At 41.6% G+C, this 19,434-nt stretch overlaps 2 protein-coding genes across 6 annotated transcripts in view; both read right to left on the bottom strand.

Annotated features, from left to right (window-relative positions):
* nAChRalpha4 (nicotinic acetylcholine receptor alpha4) overlaps positions 1-19,434 on the bottom strand; it is a 510,593-nt gene that overhangs the window by 116,717 nt on the left and 374,442 nt on the right. The gene's annotated exons all lie outside the window — the stretch shown is intronic.
* On the bottom strand, positions 8,341-8,931 carry LOC138913194 (NADH dehydrogenase [ubiquinone] 1 alpha subcomplex subunit 13-like). The gene has a single exon (XM_070215897.1). The coding sequence runs from the start codon at positions 8,879-8,881 to the stop codon at positions 8,426-8,428; it is 456 nt and encodes a 151-aa protein (XP_070071998.1). The 5' UTR covers positions 8,882-8,931; the 3' UTR covers positions 8,341-8,425.

Raw genomic sequence — 19,434 nt, 5'->3', positions numbered from 1 at the left:
AACTCAGCTAAAGGGAGTGCGAGAGAGAAAGATATATAAATTTTGATTGCGTATAACTTTTTAATGAATGGTACGATTTGAAAAATGTCTTCTACATTTTGATAGGTATAAATATACACAACAAAATTGCATTTATACTTCTCGGAAATCTTAAAAGATGTGGGCGCATCGTACAATCGTAAGTAGGCGATTGTGGGCGTTAAAGGGGGCGTGGCGCTCGGCCAAAGAATATGTGTGGAAAATCTCAACCTTCTAGCTTTTGTAGTTTCTGAGATCTCAGCGTTCATACAGACGGACAGACGGACATGGCTAGATCGACTCGGCTAGTGCCCCTGATCAAGAATATATATACTTTATGGGGTCGGAAACGCTTCCTTCTAGCTGTTACATACTCTTGCACGATTACAATATACCCTTTTAATCTACAAGTAACGGGTATAAAAATAACAACACACTAACAGATTTCCTGAAAAAAGGTCTTGATTATGCCAGGGATACACCCAGGAACAACATCTAGAAAAACGTCTTTATACCCGTTACTCGTAGAGTCCGTCCGTCCATGTCCGTCTGTATGTCCGTATGAACGCTGAGATCTCGGAAACTACAAAAGCTAGAAGGTTATTTCAGCCGAGCGCCACGCCCCCTCTTGCGCCCACAATCGCCCACTAACGATTTAAAAATTTGTCCTGCGCCCACATCTTTAAAGATTTCCGAGAAGTGTAAATGCAATTTTGTTGTGTATATTTATGCCTATCGAAATGCAGAGGACATTTTTCAAATCGGACAATTCATTAAAAAGTTATACGCAATCAAAAAATTGTATATATCTATCTCCCTCGCACCCCCTTTAGCCGAGTGACGGGTATTACATAGTCGAAACATTAACCCGACTATAGCGTTGTCTCTTGTTTTAACTTATGATCGATTTGTATGGCAGCTATATGAAGGGACGGTGGTAAAATTATGATATTAATATATGTGCATAATATCAGTGAGTAATTGAGTTGTGCAAACTTTCAGCTTAAACATGTAAGAAGTGTACTCATTGGAAATATAAATAGGATTTTTCTAAATTCGTATAAAAAAATATATATCTGGGAAATGATGAAAAGGAACAAAAATGTTTCCTCGGGTAAATTAAGTTTGTTATGAGATGGACAATCTTGGATAGTTAAGTTTCTTTTATAGGATGAAGAAGACATTCAAAACCGCGATAAAAAATTTCAAATAATTAAAATTCATACTTATTGGACAACAAAAAACTTAAGAAAATTATTTTGTAACTCCCCCAGTACACATTTAAAAACGTGTAAAGTTGCACGTTGTTCTTCTAAGGCTTTCTCGAGATATACTAATTTAAAGTTTGAAAACATTTTTTAAGTTCTTAACTTCAAAGCACCCGAGTTTGAAGAAAATCTAAAATTTCATATGCGCAGTTGAGAAATTCTTAAAGTAATATCAGAGTAAAGTCTCGCCTAACCTTAGCTAAACAGTCAACCCACCTAGAACGCATTAATATCGTATTCATATCCTTCTAGCATACACTCATAAAAAAAAAATCGAAGAATTTCCTTAAAATCTTGAAAATTCTTTCTTGAATTTTTGCCAAAGGCGACCTCACCTTTGTTTCAAGAAATGGTTTTTTTGAAAGGCACCATTAAAACAAGAAAAAATATTTCTTGTTTTAAGAAATTAAATTTCTTAAAACAAGAAAGGGTTTTTTAGAAAGCCACCATAAAAACAAGAAAAAATATTTCTTAAAACAAGAAAGGCGATTCTTGTTTCAAAGGTGGTTTGTTTCTTGTTTCAAGAAATTAAATTTCTTAAAACAAGAAAGGGTTTTTTAGAAAGGCACCTTTTAAACAAGAAAAATTCTTTCTTGTTTAAATTTCCTTTCAAGAAATTTTATTTCTTGATTTAAGAAATAATATTTCTTGAAAGGAAGTTTTATATTAACACTGAAACCCTAAAAATAAAATGTAACTTGGTTTGCATATTATATTTATTTACATTTAAAACATTTAACTTAACATTTAAACATTTTTAAATAACACATTTTTGACTCAAGAAAACATTATTATTACCCAAGGTCTGTTGAACTTCATATGACCTAAGGTTATCCATTTTCTTCGCCTTTCCTCATCTATAAAAAAAGAGTTATTGGAATATCAATGATTTGTTTTTAGATAAACAACTTTTTTGAAATAATGTAATGTTAATAATAGCCAAAATACAAACACGTTGGACAGACGACCGAGAGAGAGGAGCAAGACAGGTAGAAAATGAAGGGTTGAAAATCGAATTTCAGAGAGAGAGAGACACGGGAGAGACACGTACATACATACATATATATTTACATACAGTCCTTTGCGCGAAGGGAGACCGAATGTAAGCAGGGCAGATCGTGTCAGTTTTAAGAAGGTGAAGAGAGAAACGTCGCTACGCGTAGGTCAAGCGAGCGAGAGAGAGGAGCAGAATATGAAAGGGTTGAAAATCGGGTTTCAGATCGGGTGAGCCGCGTACATGCATAGATATTTACATGCATACATAAGTATGTCAAACAAATACAACATATTTTTCTTACCTTAGAAGGTTTTAAAACAAAATTACAGCTTCGACAAACAAATTATTTGGCTGATGCAACTGCAGGTATTTTCACTCTGAAAAATAAATAAAATGCGAGTAATAAGATAAAGTTATTATAGAACTGTACACCCACAAATTTATGTACAAATGTATGTATGTACGTAGCTCTTAGCTAAAAAACAATTCACCTAAATTGGTATACGCTTGGTAAAGAGATTTGAAATGTATCCTTTAATTACATACATACAATTGTACGCCCGCTATACAAAAAATTATATACATATTTACATACCTTTGAATATTCGGAAAAAGGCTTCACCTCTTATCCGCTTGAAAATCACGTCCATCACTCACGAATTTTTTTCACAACTGACGCTCGGGGGATCAGAGAAGTCGGTAGCCGGGTAGTAGTCGGGCCGAGTAGGCCCTTCGTCCCACTTCGGTTTTCTTGTCGTTAACATTCGGCAGCCGAAGGAAGTCAATGGCTACTTTCCTATATTCTAGGGTCATTTCATTCATATATTCAAAGGTGATTTTGTCCTTAAATACGTACAAGAATGTTTTGGCTGCGACGGCAAAACAAACATATGAGATTTTCATTTTTCTATTTTTAAGAAAAATTCTTTCTTGAATTTTTTCCATCAAGAAAGGTTTTCTGTATTCAAAGGACAATTTTCTAATAACAAGAAATTTTTTTTCTATTTTCAAAGGTAGGCCGATTCAATGGCGAGATTTCCAAAATTTAGAAATTAATTTTTATGAGTGTACCTTACCTTAACACTGCATTAACCCAAATATTACCCCGCCTTAACCCCACCTATTTTATTTTAACCCTTGGCACACTTTTTTAGCACCTTAATGCTGTTTTCACTATTTCCTCGCCTTAACCCACAATAACCTCCTCTTCCTCTTCTTAGCTAACCTAACTTTAGTCTCACCTGACAAAAAAAATTTCCTAAGGCTGGGATGACACATTCAATTTTTATCCTCAATTTATTTTGCGGCGAACCTGGCGAATTTAAATTACAGAACATTAAAATGTATTTATTTTCCCCATAACGCTTATTTTTGCTTAGTATTTGTAATACTTTTACGGAATTTTAACTATGAACGGTAACATTTAAATGTGGCAAGTTTTTCAAATAAATAGTTCTAATGAAAATGGTTTGCTGGGACGAGGACATAAGTTGTCTTATTGATGTAGTTCAAAATGTACATTTGGAATACATCATCGCCAGATTATAAAAAAAGACATAGAAACATTTATTTTATTTATTTTTTTCTTTTAAATAAATGGCTTGACTTTTCCAAAAGTTGTCCAAACTGATGTGAAGTCATACGTACGGTGCGGATGTATAAATTTCCATCTTCATTATTTATTTCGCGCATATGCGGTTTTACCTTTTTCCTCCCTTTTAAGTAGCCAGTTGGCAGAAAACTTATTACTTTTCTTTTTACGCGCTTTTAATAAATTAATTAAAATATTATTAAGTTGTAATGTGTACAGGGCAGCCTTTTTCAGATCCATATTTACTTTAACAGCACTTTTCACATAGTATGCCCTAAAATTGTGTCTAGCGCAGTGTTGGGAAAGGTACTGTGTTTTTTTACCTAGGTAAGGTAAAAGGTATTGTCAAAAATAAATACCTAGGTAAGGTAAAGGTACTTAAATTTCCCAGTACCTAGGTAAAGGTAAAAGGTATTTATAAGGTATTTTTTATTTTTATAATTTTTTTGTGTTGTTCAATGTAATCATTTAAACTTAAAATAAGACTAGTTTTCAGTTTTTAGTCGTCTTAATCAAACAATATCTTTTCATTTCATTTAAATTTAAATGTTTTAATTTTGTGCATATATTTTTAAACCACGCGGCATGAATAATTTTATGCACGTATCACTTCATTAATGTATTTATGAAACCCTCATGTACATATTTGGCGCGCAAAAATTCCGTATGTAGAAACATTGACTATATATTGTGCATATGCATGTATATGCCGTTTGTTTACGTACATACGGCATTTTTGCGCGCCAAATACACTTTGGTTTCATAAATAAATTGATGTAGTGATGGGAACATACATACGTGCACAAAATTATATAAAAAAAAACTGCGATTAGTTTTAACTTCACAAAACAAACAATAGAACGGCTGAATTATTAATGCTGCGTTCCGACTATTACAATTCTGAAACGAAACGATACAATGAAACGATACTACAGTGTCGCAGTCAGATTTGGCTATTTTAAATCAGAGCAATGTTTAATACCTATGTAAGTACCTTAATAATTCCAAAGGTATATAAAAATAAATACCTAGGTAAGGTAAAAGGTACTCAATTATTTGTATACCTAGGTAAGGTAAAAGGTACCACTAAATTGTACCTAGGTACGTACCTAGGTAAAAGTATCTAGGTATGTCCCAACACTGGTCTAGCGACAATATTGAATCTACTAGAATCCATTTTTGTCGACTGCTCTGCTGCTAGCAACAATAATTGTGCGGCGAATTTATGTTATACCTATCTCGCTCGCACTCATTTGAAGTCCCATAAAGGAAAAATTGTTACAATAAATTGATGATAAAAATTGAATGTGTCATCCCAGCCTTACTATACTTACTTACTTTAACGTCACTTTTTCTTAGTACAACTTGTTTGTCACCTTGACCCACCTTATCCTCACTAAAGTCCAAACGAATCTACCTTTCTCACCTTCACCCTTCCTTTACATTACTTTTACCCTAATCTATCTAATAAAATAAATAAATAAAATATCATTTTGGATAGCTAAGCGAATGCAGAGAAAAACTCTTACTTCTTTTTACAGTTTATTTAAACTCTTACAGTTTATTTTTAAAAAATCTTTTTCTAAATTAGCTTCGGTTTTTCAGTTACGCAGCACTTGAGACTCGTTTGAGTTATTTTAATATTTGGTCTGCAGCTTTGTGGTTTAAAAAATTTTTAAATTTAAAATTAATTTTTTTTAATGGAATTTAAAATTAAAATGTTCTGTACTCCGGAATACACGCGATTTCCGAAAAAAATAATTATCCCGACGTTGCTTCATCAATTGTTCACGAAGTGGTTTAATAAAATTTATGTATTTGCAAGACCTACTTAGCAACTTTGCATCAAGCAACAACAGCGAGTTAAATATATCCGGAAATAAGGAAAATTAAAAAAAGCACTTAAAGCTCCAACTCTTTTGGGTGAAAACTGTGAGTGTAATTTTGGAGACAAAATTTTCCAACAATTTTCTTCGTGCGCCCCTCGTCTTTAACACAATTTAAAAGCAATTTTTTTTTAAATTTTTGCCAAATATTTGATTTAGAAATACATTTATTAGATGATCCGTTATTTTATCCTAATTTAATCATTACATACTTATGTACATGCCTTCGGCCAATAAGCTAGTGGGATGGCTTGGAGTGCGCCGAGCTGAAGGCTACCGAACGGGTCGCAGGTTGCGGATAGCGAACTCCCTGGTTTATCCAGAGTAGCTACGAATAAGCGTGGATGTTGGCACGGCCCAGCCACCACTAGGCCCCAATATGAAGTGCAAATAAGTAGCCCCGGACAGCCAGCGGGTATCTGCGCCGACGTCGCGCTTGTGCTGCCGCCTCCGTCAAATAGCTCACACAAACCCACTCCCCACACATAAGCCTACCTCTTCCCTATTCCCCCAACACTCATCTCACCCCGGGCTGGACAAAGGTGTCACTCGAACCGTGCCGAGAGTCAATCTGGCGGGGAGCTCGAGTCAACAAATAACTCAGTCTCTAACGATGGGCTCACGCAAGTGGCGACCGCCTGTTTTAACCAGCCTTACCGGGTACAGCGGATCTCTGCCCTGGAGGACTTGTCCTTTCTCCGCAGCTCGAGGGAACAAGCATGGAGAAGTTAAATAACAAAAAAACAATAAACGTAGAGTCCGACACTCTTAATAAGTCGAAAGTCAACACCAAAGACTACCAAATGAGCAAGGGTGCCGTACCGAAAGCCCCAATACATGCTACATCGACACCAGCCAAGGCCAGCGGACCACGCAGCCAAGTAGCCCCAACGAACCGCAAGGGCCAATCCAAAACACCCACCAGTGCTGGGGCACGTGGTCTAGGTCCTTCGCCGAAGTGGTGAAGGATCGGAAGGTCATCGGCCAGAACGATGAAGGCGGCAGGATCCCAAGGAACTAGTGGGGTCTGGTTAGGCGGGCACTTGCACAGATGCAGGGTGGTACGAGGGCAACGTCAAGTTGATTGCCTGTGAGGACGAGAGATCAGCAGCGCTCTATAAGGCTGCCATTACCAGAGTTGGCGAGGTCTACCCCGGGGCCAAGCTGGCCGTCTGTGAGGCAGCGGATATCCCGTCCAGACCATGGGCGAGGGTGTGGTTGCCGTCAGAACCCTCTGAGCCAGAGGCTATTCTTAGCCTCTTGACAACGTTCTACCCCAAGCTCCCAACAGAAGGTTGGAAGGTGGTGAAGATTGAGAAGACAGAACGCGTCACCGTGAAGGGGTGATTCTTGTCAACCAGGCATGCCTGGGAACCCTGGCAGCTGCGCAGAACCGTGTCAACTAGACAATTGGCGGCCTGCGCGTCTTATGAACCCCCGAGCGACGACGAGATGGAGCACGAGGAGGCCCTCCACACAGGGTACGTGTCGACTGATTCAGAGCTCACTAAGAACCTGAAGCAACCCGAGCCCAACCCTCAAAATGGTGCAGTACCTACAGATTAATCTGCACCACAGCATCTGCTGCCCTCCTCACCCGCCTGGAAACGGGCAAAATAGACATAGTCCTCATCCAAGAGCCATGGATTGTTGGAGACAACATCTGTGGCTTATCAACCCCCACATACAAGCCTTTTCATATGAAGGGTAAGGGCAAACCTAGGGCCTGCATTCTCACTAAAACACACTTTAACACATTTCTAATCCCACAGTTTAGTGAAGGCGACCTGTGGTAAGGCCATTAAAAAGGCCTGCCCAAGCAGAACAGTCAAAACAAAGCACAAACCGCCTTGGTGGAACACCAGCCTGGCGGCTCTTAAAAGCGACTGCCGAAGTGACTTCAACAAAGCTAAATACAGCAACAGCGAAGCTTCCTGGAACACGTACCATACGAAGCTAAGCCAATACAAAAAGGAAATTAGAATATCAAAGCGAAGAGAATGGTCCAACTTCTGCAGTAGCATAGAATCTACAGCGGAGGCTTCCAGGCACAGAAGAATCTTAGCAAAATCTCCAGCAAACGTTGGATACCTAAAAACCAATGAAGACACTTGAAACTTTAGAACTCCTGCTAGGTACCCACTTCCCTAAAAACACTCAAGCAGTAGAGAACCTCCACGTAGAGGAGAGCCTCGACGAGCAGAGCATAGTCAACTTATTAAACCCTAAACGCATCAAATGGGCGATTAACTCCTTTAAGCCCTTCAAATCACATGGCCCGGACGGCTTTTTCCCGGCCCAACTACAACGGAAAATAGATACTACCCCTCCATGGCTGACGGTCATATTCACATTCCATCCAGATTGCTGTATTTTAAATAAATATTTATACCAAAGGCCGGCAAGCCCTCTTACACCTCTCCAAAGGACTTCCGTCCAATAGGCCTCACCTCCTTCTTGTTAAAGACCCTGGAAAGGCTAATTGACACACACATTAGACTAACTACCAACCCTAGCTTACCCTCCAATGCACAACATGCGTACCGTAAAGGCAGATCAACAGATACTGCACTACAATCTTACATTATAATTGGGCAATATTTTAGCACTCAGGCGGCGCATATAGACTAACAAAAAAAGGAGGCGGCTTAGGCATTAACTAGATTTACGACCAGAGCTTCAGATGGGTACGCTTGGCGTACGACTTCCAGTCGGAGTGGGCGTAGAACTCCTTGAAGATGGGCGTTACCAGGGTGTCCTTGGGCAGAGTCTTGAAGACGGGCTCGCCGTACCAGGTGCCCACCTCCCAGCCGGGCACGTTCTTCATCAGCTCGGCCTCCTCGTCCCGGTTTCGGCGCAGCTGGCGCAGGAATTCGCGATCCCTCTCAGCGACCAAAATCGGGAAGATCACATTCTGGGCGGAACGCATCTCGATCTCGTCGCGCTTCACCTTCTTGGCGGTCAGATAGTAGATTCCCAGGCCGAAGGCCGTTACGGCCACATAGCTGCCGATCATGGTGAAGTAGCTCTTGGGCGGCACGCGGGCGAAGGGGATCTTCTTGTAGCCGCCCGGCGGGGGCAGGTCCTGTTTCGGGGGGCAATGCGGCACGGCCGTCGCCATGTTGACTCCTCGCTCGATTAAGGGGAAAAAACCTGTCGAAAAGTTACAAATAAGGAAAACTCCCAGAATAAGGAATACTCCCTGGCAGCCTTCCTAGACATAGAAGGCGCTTTCAACAATGTCACTGGCGCTATGAGGGAACTAGGCGTTGAGCGTCCTATAGTGGGACTCATTCACACCATACTCACCAGTAGGGTAGTGTACTCCACTATGGGATCAGCGCAATCGACTAGGAACGTTAGTAGAGGAACACCGCAAGGCGGTGTACTTTCCTTTCTGCTATGGGTTATAGCTGTTAATAAACTTCTATCCCTATCCCTTAGGTGGCCTATGCGGACGATGTGGTTATCCTAATAGAAGGAAAATTTCCTCTGACGCTATGCAACCTGATGGAGACAGCCCTATTCACACTCTCAAGGCGGACAGCGCGCTGCGGACTGGGTGTCAACCCAGAAAAGATAGAATTAGTTATATTTACAAGGAAGTATAATATACCAAGTCTTACTCTCCCAAAACTACACCAAACTCGCCTTACTCTTAGTAACCAAGCAAAGTATTTAGGCGTCATTCTAGACAAGAAACTCCTTTGGGCAGAGAACATCGCGGACCGCACACGCAAAGCGGCCATAGCACTCTTTGCTTGTAAAAATGCTATAGGGAGAAAGTGTGGCTTCTGTCCACTGGCTATACACTGCAATATTCAGACCCATTCTCCTCAACGGAAACATCGTCTGGTGGCACTCCCTAGAAAATAATTGCAACCTAAAGAATCTGCACAAGATCCAAAGAAGCGCAGAACTCTGCATAAGTGGGGCGCTTCGCACAACCGCAACTGAAGCATTGAACACCATTCTTGACCTAGAACCTCTAGACCTGCTTGCCAAAAACTGGGCATCAGCAACGGCGCTGAGGCTCCGCGAAGCGTCGGCCTGGTCAACAGGCTCATCAGGTCACTCCATTATACTAACAAACCAGCCTTATATACCACACATAACAGACTACGTCCCACCCATAGTCAGCTTCGAAAAAAGATACAAGGTTCTCATACCCACCCACACAGACTGGGACCACCTCCCCCACCAGATAGCAATCCAGGAAGCCATGTCTTACCTGGATACAACAAAACACTGCAACACAGACATCTTCATCTTTTCGAACAGTCAAGCAGCCCTCAGGGCCCTCGACTCCTACTCAACTAACTCACTTACTATCTCTGAATGCCGCAAATCTGTGAACGAGATGGCCACTCATCTCAGAATCAGCCTCATTTGGGTGCCTGGACACCGTAACATTGAAGGCAACTGCATAGCGGACGAACTAGCAAGACAAGGGACAACCACCGACATCCTTCGCGATAAGAGCACGGTGGGCATGCCCATAGCTACCTGTAAGCTTCTCCTCAAACAAAGTCTTACACCCTCTCCAACAACCGGTGGAATACGATCTCAACATGCCACACCTCCAGGCTCACCTGGGGTAATTATAACCCGAAAAGAACCAAAACCCTGTTACAATGTAACAGGGCAGACATTTCCACTCTAATCAATGCCCTCACGGGCCACTGTCTTTGAGGGACACACGCGCGCAGGCTAGGACTCATCAGCTACGACTACTGTCGCATCTGTAAACAGATAGAAGAAGAGGAGAACATTGAGCACCTCCTGTGCTTCTGCCAAGCACACAACCTCAAACGTTTGTAAACACTAGAAAGCTACACGCTTCCAAACCTTGCAGCCATATAAGGCACCAGCATTCCCAAATTCCTTTGTTTTCTGAAAAGAACCAACTGGTTCGAGAAACCCAATTGGGAAATGGATCTTTTCTGAGATCATATGGTATCACCAGGAGCCCATGGCGGCCTAAGTGGGGGGATTAGAATACAATCCCCAACCATGCTCACCTAACCTAACCTAACCTATGTACATACCTATTTATGGATGTGTGTGTGTGTCCTTGCGGTAATCACATGCAAATGTGACGACTGAAAGTTTTTCCCTGCTCTCCTCTTGAAAACCAAACCATAATTTTTTTAAAATCAAAACAAAAATTCCCTATGCATTTTATGGGTCGGCTACACACTTTTACTTAGAATTGCATCCATTAGATAATCCGTTCGGTATCCAAATAGTACAATTTTGATCAGGTATTTCCAAACCAGAAAAAAAATAATGGCCGCCTCTCGTTCGCTTCAAATGACTCTCTCTCTGCTTACTACTCTCTCGCTCTGCTTCTGCTGACACTCGAAAAAAAATAAACTAGTGGGCAACAGTGATTGCAATAATGTTCGTAAGAATCTCTATTAAATCTTGCACCCAATAACGGTTCAAATAGGTTTTATAATGTTTGTGTGTGTGTATATTAATGATAATGCAAATTGTTTTAATTTCATCTGAAAATTTTAAGTTTAGTATTATTATACCGTGCAACATTTTTATGGTTTTAAAATGTAACTTCATTTTCGATTTAAAAACCTGAAAGTACTCATCATTAAGGACCATATGGCATTCTTCTGGCTTAGCTCGCGGTTCATATTATAGCGATTTAAATATTTCAATTAAAAATGGGCTACATGACCTAATGATTAAAAATGCTGAACAACTTTTATAGAAAAATCGCAGCTATCGTGAGATAGTCTTATTTACTCTCATTTGTTTTGTTTCCAAATTTATTTGTTAATTTACTTACATTTTTGGTTGATAAATAACACCAATATACAAAAAAAATCGATGTCACCCTAATTAAAATTTTCTGGCAAAGAACATCTCCCTGATTAAGAAATGTGCACTTATAATTTTTTGTATGATGTCTATTTTGGTTTTAAGTGTGGTCATCTTACACTCATTTTTCAGGTAATCGAACGTACTTTAACTTTGTTATACACAGCATTGAGTTCCAGTCATTAGTTAAGAAGCTACACCGCGTCAAAGCTAAAAAATTGAAACTAATGCAAAAGCTCTGGCATAAATGGCTTCGTTAAAAATACACGCCTAAGGACCGAAATTAGTTTTATAACTTATTATCGACAAACATGAAGACAAGAACCATTTCTTGCGAGACGTGTTAATAAAGAATGTGCCTACTTCAGCTTAAACCAAAAAAAGAATAATAAAATACAGAAGAGCATTTATAAAGAGAAACTAGAAGTGGTCGGCGCTTCTTAAAACCTCTATAGAAACCAAAAAAAGCGAGTACAGATTATTGAATAGACTCAGTCGGTGTCAAGATCTCGTTCACACCAGATGCCGAAATATAATTGCCTGTGCAGCGCGAAATACCTTTATTTAACTTTAAGTTTAAACCACATCTGAACTTGTAATCAGAATCCTTAATATCAATAATATAATAAACACTTTTATAATAATACAACGTCGTCTAATGAGTGTTCGTCAGCAAACGGAATCCCGGAGCCACAATTTTGGGGGCTCAACCGGGATATTTGGATCGATTACAAACTATAGTCACTAAACTAAAGTGGTGTTCTAAAGTGTGTGAACCCTTGTGCTAAGTGGTGGAACTAGCTTTAAAGCGTCACAATTAAGGTGCGCAAAGTGAGAAAGACAGAAAATTTGCAAACCTAAATCAGAGTGTGTGAGAACGAGAAGAAATTGCGAAATTCGACGCAAAAGAAGTAGAAGAAAAAACCGACACAAGACGATTGATGTGGACAACATAGAAGGCGATTGAACACCGAGTTGGAAACTTAGAGCAGCGCAGAAACTTTGTGGTGGACGTTAATCAGCAAAAGGCAGGATCGTTGGCGACAAATAGGAAGTCGTGGAGCAGTTTCAGTAGCAGACGGATCGTAAGAGTTGTGCATCAGGAGACCGTGCTTTAAATGGCTGGTAGAAGCAAGAGAAGCCGGTGACCAGGTGGCGAGAAGAGTTCGAAAGGTGTTGGTGATCAGATCAGCGACCATTCGAAGAAGTATTGGTGACGCGGTGTAGCTGGAGAGATAATCTGGAGCGAGTGTGACATTCTGGAGCGGTATTGGTGAGGCAGCGAGACAAATCAAAAGTTGTATTTGTGAGTCGAGAGAGTCAAGCTGTCGCAAATCTGGTGAGTGTCAGAAATATTCACGTTCCGCGGGCAAAAATAGACGATAGCGAAACAGAGAGAAGGAGAATAAGGCGAAAAGGAGAACAAGGCAAGACGGAGAACGAAGGAAGATTTTTGAAATTTAACGTATTTTTTATTGCTGTTGTTAACAGTAGCTGAAGTTTACACAGTGCTAAGTTTTGCACGGGTAGGTCATGGTTTACATTGAAGGATGTAGAAGGGAGTGTGTCACAGTTTTTGGGAACTAATTCCCCAGACGTCAATCAGTGGATCGAGGAACTTGAAGAATGTGCACTTACGGTCGATATGCTAAACAATTACTGAGCGGCGCTGCAAAGCTTTTCAGTCGAAGTCAACGTGATGTTCGGGACTGGAGGGCTTTAAAAAACGCATTGCTCGACGAATTCGGTAAGAGGGTGTCAGCGAGCAATGTTTTTGCAAGACTACAATTACGAGATAGAACATCGATCATGTACCAAGATGAGACACGTAGACGCGCTCAGCTGAGTTGCTTGTTTTGTATTGACAGAGAGTGTAAAGCACATTTTAAAGGAAGCTCAGATGTCAGATGAATGGACAAGAGCAGTTATAAGTCAAGTTGAAGTGCAAGGACATGAGAATTATTACATCGCCAATCAAATCTTGTTCAACGACCCAGACCGAGAATTGATCGTAGTTCCATCTCAAATGGAAACAGAGATAATTCAGATTCCTCATAAGCAAGGCCATTTTTCGGCAAAGAGGACACAGGATTTGGTGGAGAAATCCTATTTCATTCCGAAGTTAAGGGGCAAGGTTTCGAATGTAGTGGGAAATTGTGTAGAGTGCATTTTATTAAATGCAAAGGCCGGAAAGCACGAAGGTTATCTAAATCCGATTGATAAGGGAGACAAACCCTTAGTTACCTTCATATTGATCACGTAGGGCCGATGGAGATCACTAAAGATACAATCACATCCTAGTAGTAGTGGATGCATTTTCGAAGTACGTTTGGTTGTGTCCAACACGCAGTACTGGAGTTGAGGAGGTGCTTAATTGTTTGGAAAGGCAGGCCATATTTTTTGGTAATCCATTCAGGATCGTATCAGACAGTGGCGCAGCTTTCACCTCTCACTTCTTTAAAGAATACTGTGACAAACAGAAGATTCAGCACTTATTGATCGCTACAGGTGTACCTCGTGGTAACGGTCAGGTAGAGAGAATGCTTATCATCGTGGTGTCCATGTTGTTGAAGATGAGTCTAAAAAACCCAGGTAATTGGTACAAACATGTGGGTAAAGTCCAGCAATGTGTTAACAATATTGAGCCTAGGAGCACCAAAGTAACCCCGTTCAAGTTGCTAACAGGCGTCGACATGCGTTTAATTGACAGTTCAGAGCTTAAAGAGCAGATTCAGCAGTCTTTTATACAAGAATTAGACCAAGAGCGTGAACAGATACGCAAGGAGGCCAGGGAGAACATACAAGCTCTACAAGAAGAAAATAGGCGTACTTTTGATTTAAAGAGAAAGGACGAAAAGCTCTACACAGCTAACAATCTAGACGCGATCAGACGTACTCAGTACGGAGTTGACTTGAAGAAAAAAGGAAAGTATCTTGGCCCCTACAAAGTAGAAAAAGTTCACAAACATGGCAGGTATGATGTTGAAAAAGTGAGAGATAGCGAGGGTCCTTTGCAAAAAAACATCTACTGTAGCTGAATTTATGAAGGAGTTCGGGGCGAACACCCAGTCAGGTCCGAATGTAGGAAAACCAGAAGAGCATTTAGAAAGAGAAACTAGAAGTGGTCGGCACTTCTAAAAACGTCTATCGAAACCAAAAAAAGCGAGTACACGTTATTGAATAGACTCAGTCGGTGTCAAGATCTCGTTCACACCAGTTGCCGAAATATAATTGCCTGTGCAGCGCGAAATACCTTTAAGTTGAAACCACATCTGAACTTGTAATCAGAATCCTTAATATTAATACCTACATATTTGTAACAGTGGATCAATTACCTGTCGATTGGTATAGGTCGCAACCAGGGAATAAAACCAGAACCGGAACCGATAAACGAAATAAACCGATTCCTAATAAAGAACCGAAATCGGTACCGAGACCAAAATAAAAATTTAATTTCAAACCGATTACCGTATTGCTGGTACCGGTACGGTTTTGGTACTCATTTACTAAATTCTTTAAAAATCCTAAATAAAAAGATACCCATATGTATGTATTAGCTCTTACTTTCCGCTAATCAACTTCATCCCGTCCCTTTTTAGCAGATGTACTGCTCATGTAAGCAAATATCGCTGTAGCAGAAACATTCTTTGTCTAATCAAGTTACAAATCTGCCATTTTTGGCGCCATTATACTCGTTTTTTTAAGAAGCTAATAACTCTGTTTCTTCTTAGAAATAAAAAAGTTTTATTCGACGACGAAAGGGAGTTTGCGCAATGAATATCATATGACAACTAACTCTTTAATTACATTATAAAAACGCTTAAGCCTAGCCTAACGAAAGGGTGAGAGACGGGGCGAATTCGCGAGCGCGAGTTGCGCTCCCGCTCCAGCCTTAAACTATTCAACAAATTTCATGCAAAAAAAGCGCAAAGTGCGCGAACAATGATCTTACAGTCAAGTTCTTTTTCTAAAAAACACTCACATAAATCATTTCAAAGTATTAATTTAAATTTTTTTACTGTACCGGTACGTACCGGTACCAGAACCGGAACCAAAACTTCAATACCGAAATAATACCGTTTACCGAATAAACAGATTCGATATGGGACCAGTACCGGAACCGGAACCGAAATAAGATTCGGTTTGATTCCCTGGTCGCAACTTTCTAGGACAAACTCGAAAAATTGATTCATTTCACGTTTTTGGCCCAAGGCGCCACTGTGAGTTGTCCACAATTTTTCTGGGTGTAGGTGAAAGCTAGAATGGCTGTTTGTTAGAAGCGATCTGCTTCCCGATTTTACAGACGTGAATACCAACAACGAATTAACTAAGTGTTGATTTCGAAAACGTAGGCACTTTTTGCATGCACTGGCATTATGCGGGCGTATTTTTATACCCATTACTCGTAGAGTAAAAGGGTATATTAGATTCGTGCAAAAGTATGTAACAGGTAGAAGGAAGCGTTTCCGACCCTATAAACTATATATATTCTTGATCAGGATCACCGAGTCGAGTCGATCTAGCCATGTCAGTCTGTCCGTCTGTCTGTCCGTCTGTCTGTCTGTATGAACGCTGAGATCTCACAGACTATAAAAGCTAGAAGATTGACATTTTGCTTGCAGATTCTAGGAGTTCCTACGCAGCGCAAGTTTGTTTCAAAAAGGTTTCACGCCCCCTCTAACGCCCTTTAATTTCAATATTTCGGAAAAGTAAAATGCAGTTGTATTGTGTTTATCAATACCTAACAAAATGTAGAAGAAATTTAAAAAAAAAAACGATAAACGTAGAGTCCGACACTCTTAAAAAGTCGGAAGTCAACACCAAAGACTACCAAATGAGCAAGGGTGCCGTACCGAAAGCCCCAATACATGCTACATCGACACCAGCCAAGGCCAGCGGATCACGCAGCCAAGTAGCCCCAACGAACCGCAAGGGCCAATCCAAAACACCCACCAATGCTGGGGCACGTGGTCTAGGTCCTTCGCCGAAGTGGTGAAGGATCGGAAGGTCATCGGCCAGAACGATGAAGGCGGCAGGATCCCAAGGAACCAGTGGGGTCTGGTTAGGCGGGCACTTGCACAGATGCAAGGTGGTACGAGGGCAACGTCAAGTTGATTGCCTGTGATGACGAGAGATCAGAAGCGCTCTATAAGGCTGCCATTACCAGAGTTGGCGAGGTCTACCCCGGGGCCAAGCTGGCCGTCTGTGAGGCAGCGGATATCCCGTCCAGACCAAGGGCGAGGGTGTGGTTGCCGTCAGAACCCTCTGAGCCAGAGGCTATTCTTAGCCTCTTGACAACGTTCTACCCCAAGCTCCCAACAGAAGGTTGGAAGGTGGTGAAGGTTGAGAAGACAGAACGCGTCACCGTGAACGTGGTGATTCTTCTCAACCAGGCATGCCTGGGAACCCTGGCAGCTGCGCAGAACCGTGTCAACTAGACAATTGGCGGCCTGCGCGTCTTATGAACCCCCGAGCGACGACGAGATGGAGCACGAGGAGGCCCTCCACACAGGGTACGTGTCGACTGATTCAGAGCTCACTAAGAACCTGAAGCAACCCGAGCCCAACCCTCAAAATGGTGCAGTACCTACAGATTAATCTGCACCACAGCATCTGCTGCCCTCCTCACCCGCCTGGAAACGGGCAAAATAGACAAAATGAGGACCAAGAGCCATGGATTGTTGGAGACAACATCTGTGGCTTATCAACCCCCACATACAAGCTTTTTCATATGAAGGGTAAGGGCAAACCTAGGGCCTACATTCTCACACACTTTAACACATTTCTAATCCCACAGTTTAGTGAAGGCGACCTGTGGTAAGGCCATTAAAAAGGCCTGCCCAAGCAGAACAGTCAAAACAAAACACAAACCGCCTTGGTGGAACACCAGCCTGGCGGCTCTTAAAAGCGACTGCCTAAGTGACTTCAACAAAGCTAAATACAGCAACAGCGAAGCTTCCTGGAACACGTACCATACGAAGCTAAGCCAATACAAAAAGGAAATTAGAATATCAAAGCGAAGAGAATGGTTTAACTTCTGCAGTAGCATAGAATCTACAGCGGAGGCTTCCAGGCACAGAAGAATCTTAGCAAAATCTCCAGCAAACGTTGGATACCTAAAAACCAATGAAGACACTTGGACGGGTAACACCCAGGAAACTTTAGAACTCCTGCTAGGTACCCACTTCCCTAAAAACACTCAAGCAGTAGAGAACCTCCACGTAGAGGAGAACCTCGACGAGCAGAGCATAGTCAACTTTTTAAACCCTGAACGCATCAAATGGGCGATTAACTCCTTTAAGCCCTTCAAATCACCTGGCCCGGACGGCTTTTTCCCGGCCCAACTACAACGGAAAATAGATACTACCCCTCCATGGCTGACGGTCATATTCCACGGCTGTCTGGCATTGAATCACATTCCATCCAGATTGCTGTACATTAAATAAATATTTATACCAAAGGCCGGCAAGCCCTCTCACACCTCTCCAAAGGACTTCCGTCCAATAAGTCTCACCTCCTTCTTGTTAAAGACCCTGGAAAGGCTAATTGACACACACATTAGACTAACTACCAACCCTAGTTTACTCTCCAATGCACAACATGCGTACCGTAAAGGCAGATCAACAGATACTGCACTACACTCCCTAGTATCTAGTATAGAGAGAGCGTTCCAGAACAAGGAATACTCCCTGAAGAAGGCGCTTTCAACAATGTCCCTGGCGCTATGAGGGAACTAGGCATTGAGCGTCCTATAGTGGGACTCATTCACACCGTACTCACCAGTAGGGTAGTGTACTCCACTATGGGATCAGCACAATCGACTAGGAACGTTAGTAGAGGAACACCGCAAGGCGGTGTACTTTCCTTTCTGCTATGGGTTATAGCTGTTAATAAACTTCTATCCCTATCCCTTAGGTGGCCTATGCGGACGATGTGGTTATCCTAATACAAGGAAAATTTCCTCTGACGCTATGCAACCTGATGGAGACAGCCCTATTCACACTCTCAAGGCGGACAGCGCGCTGCGGACTGGGTGTCAACCCAGAAAAGATAGAATTAGTTATATTTACAAGGAAGTATAATATACCAAGTCTTACTCTCCCAAAACTACACCAAACTCGCCTTACTCTTAGTAACCAAGCAAAGTATTTAGGCGTCATTCTAGACAAGAAACTCCTTTGGGCAGAGAACATCGCGGACCGCACACGCAAAGCGGCCATAGCACTCTTTGCTTGTAAAAATGCTATAGGGAGAAAGTGTGGCTTCTGTCCACTGGCTATACACTGCAATATTCAGACCCATTCTCCTCAACGGAAACATCGTCTGGTGGCACTCCCTAGAAAATAATTGCAACCTAAAGAATCTGCACAAGATCCAAAGAAGCGCAGAACTCTGCATAAGTGGGGCGCTTCGCACAACCGCAACTGAAGCATTGAACACCATTCTTGACCTAGAACCTCTAGACCTGCTTGCCAAAAACTGGGCATCAGCAACGGCGCTGAGGCTCTGCGAAGCGTCGGCCTGGTCAACAGGCTCATCAGGTCACTCCATTATACTAACAAACCAGCCTTATATACCACACATAACAGACTACGTCCCACCCATAGTCAGCTTCGAAAAAAGATACAAGGTTCTCATACCCACCCACACAGACTGGGACCACCTCCCCCACCAGATAGCAATCCAGGAAGCCATGTCTTACCTGGATACAACAAAACACTGCAACACAGACATCTTCATCTTTTCGAACAGTCAAGCAGCCCTCAGGGCCCTCGACTCCTACTCAACTAACTCACTTACTATCTCTGAATGCCGCAAATCTGTGAACGAGATGGC

Source organism: Drosophila takahashii, chromosome 3L (genome assembly GCF_030179915.1).
Source record: "Drosophila takahashii strain IR98-3 E-12201 chromosome 3L, DtakHiC1v2, whole genome shotgun sequence".
NCBI lineage: Eukaryota > Metazoa > Arthropoda > Insecta > Diptera > Drosophilidae > Drosophila > Drosophila takahashii.
Note: the sequence above shows the minus strand (reverse complement) of the source record. Positions and strands in the feature narration are given on the sequence as shown.

Coding starts and splice junctions, on each gene's coding strand:
- LOC138913194 (XM_070215897.1), bottom strand. CDS start 8,881: ATGGCGACGGCCGTGCCGCATTGCCCCCCGAAACAGGACCTGCCCCCG.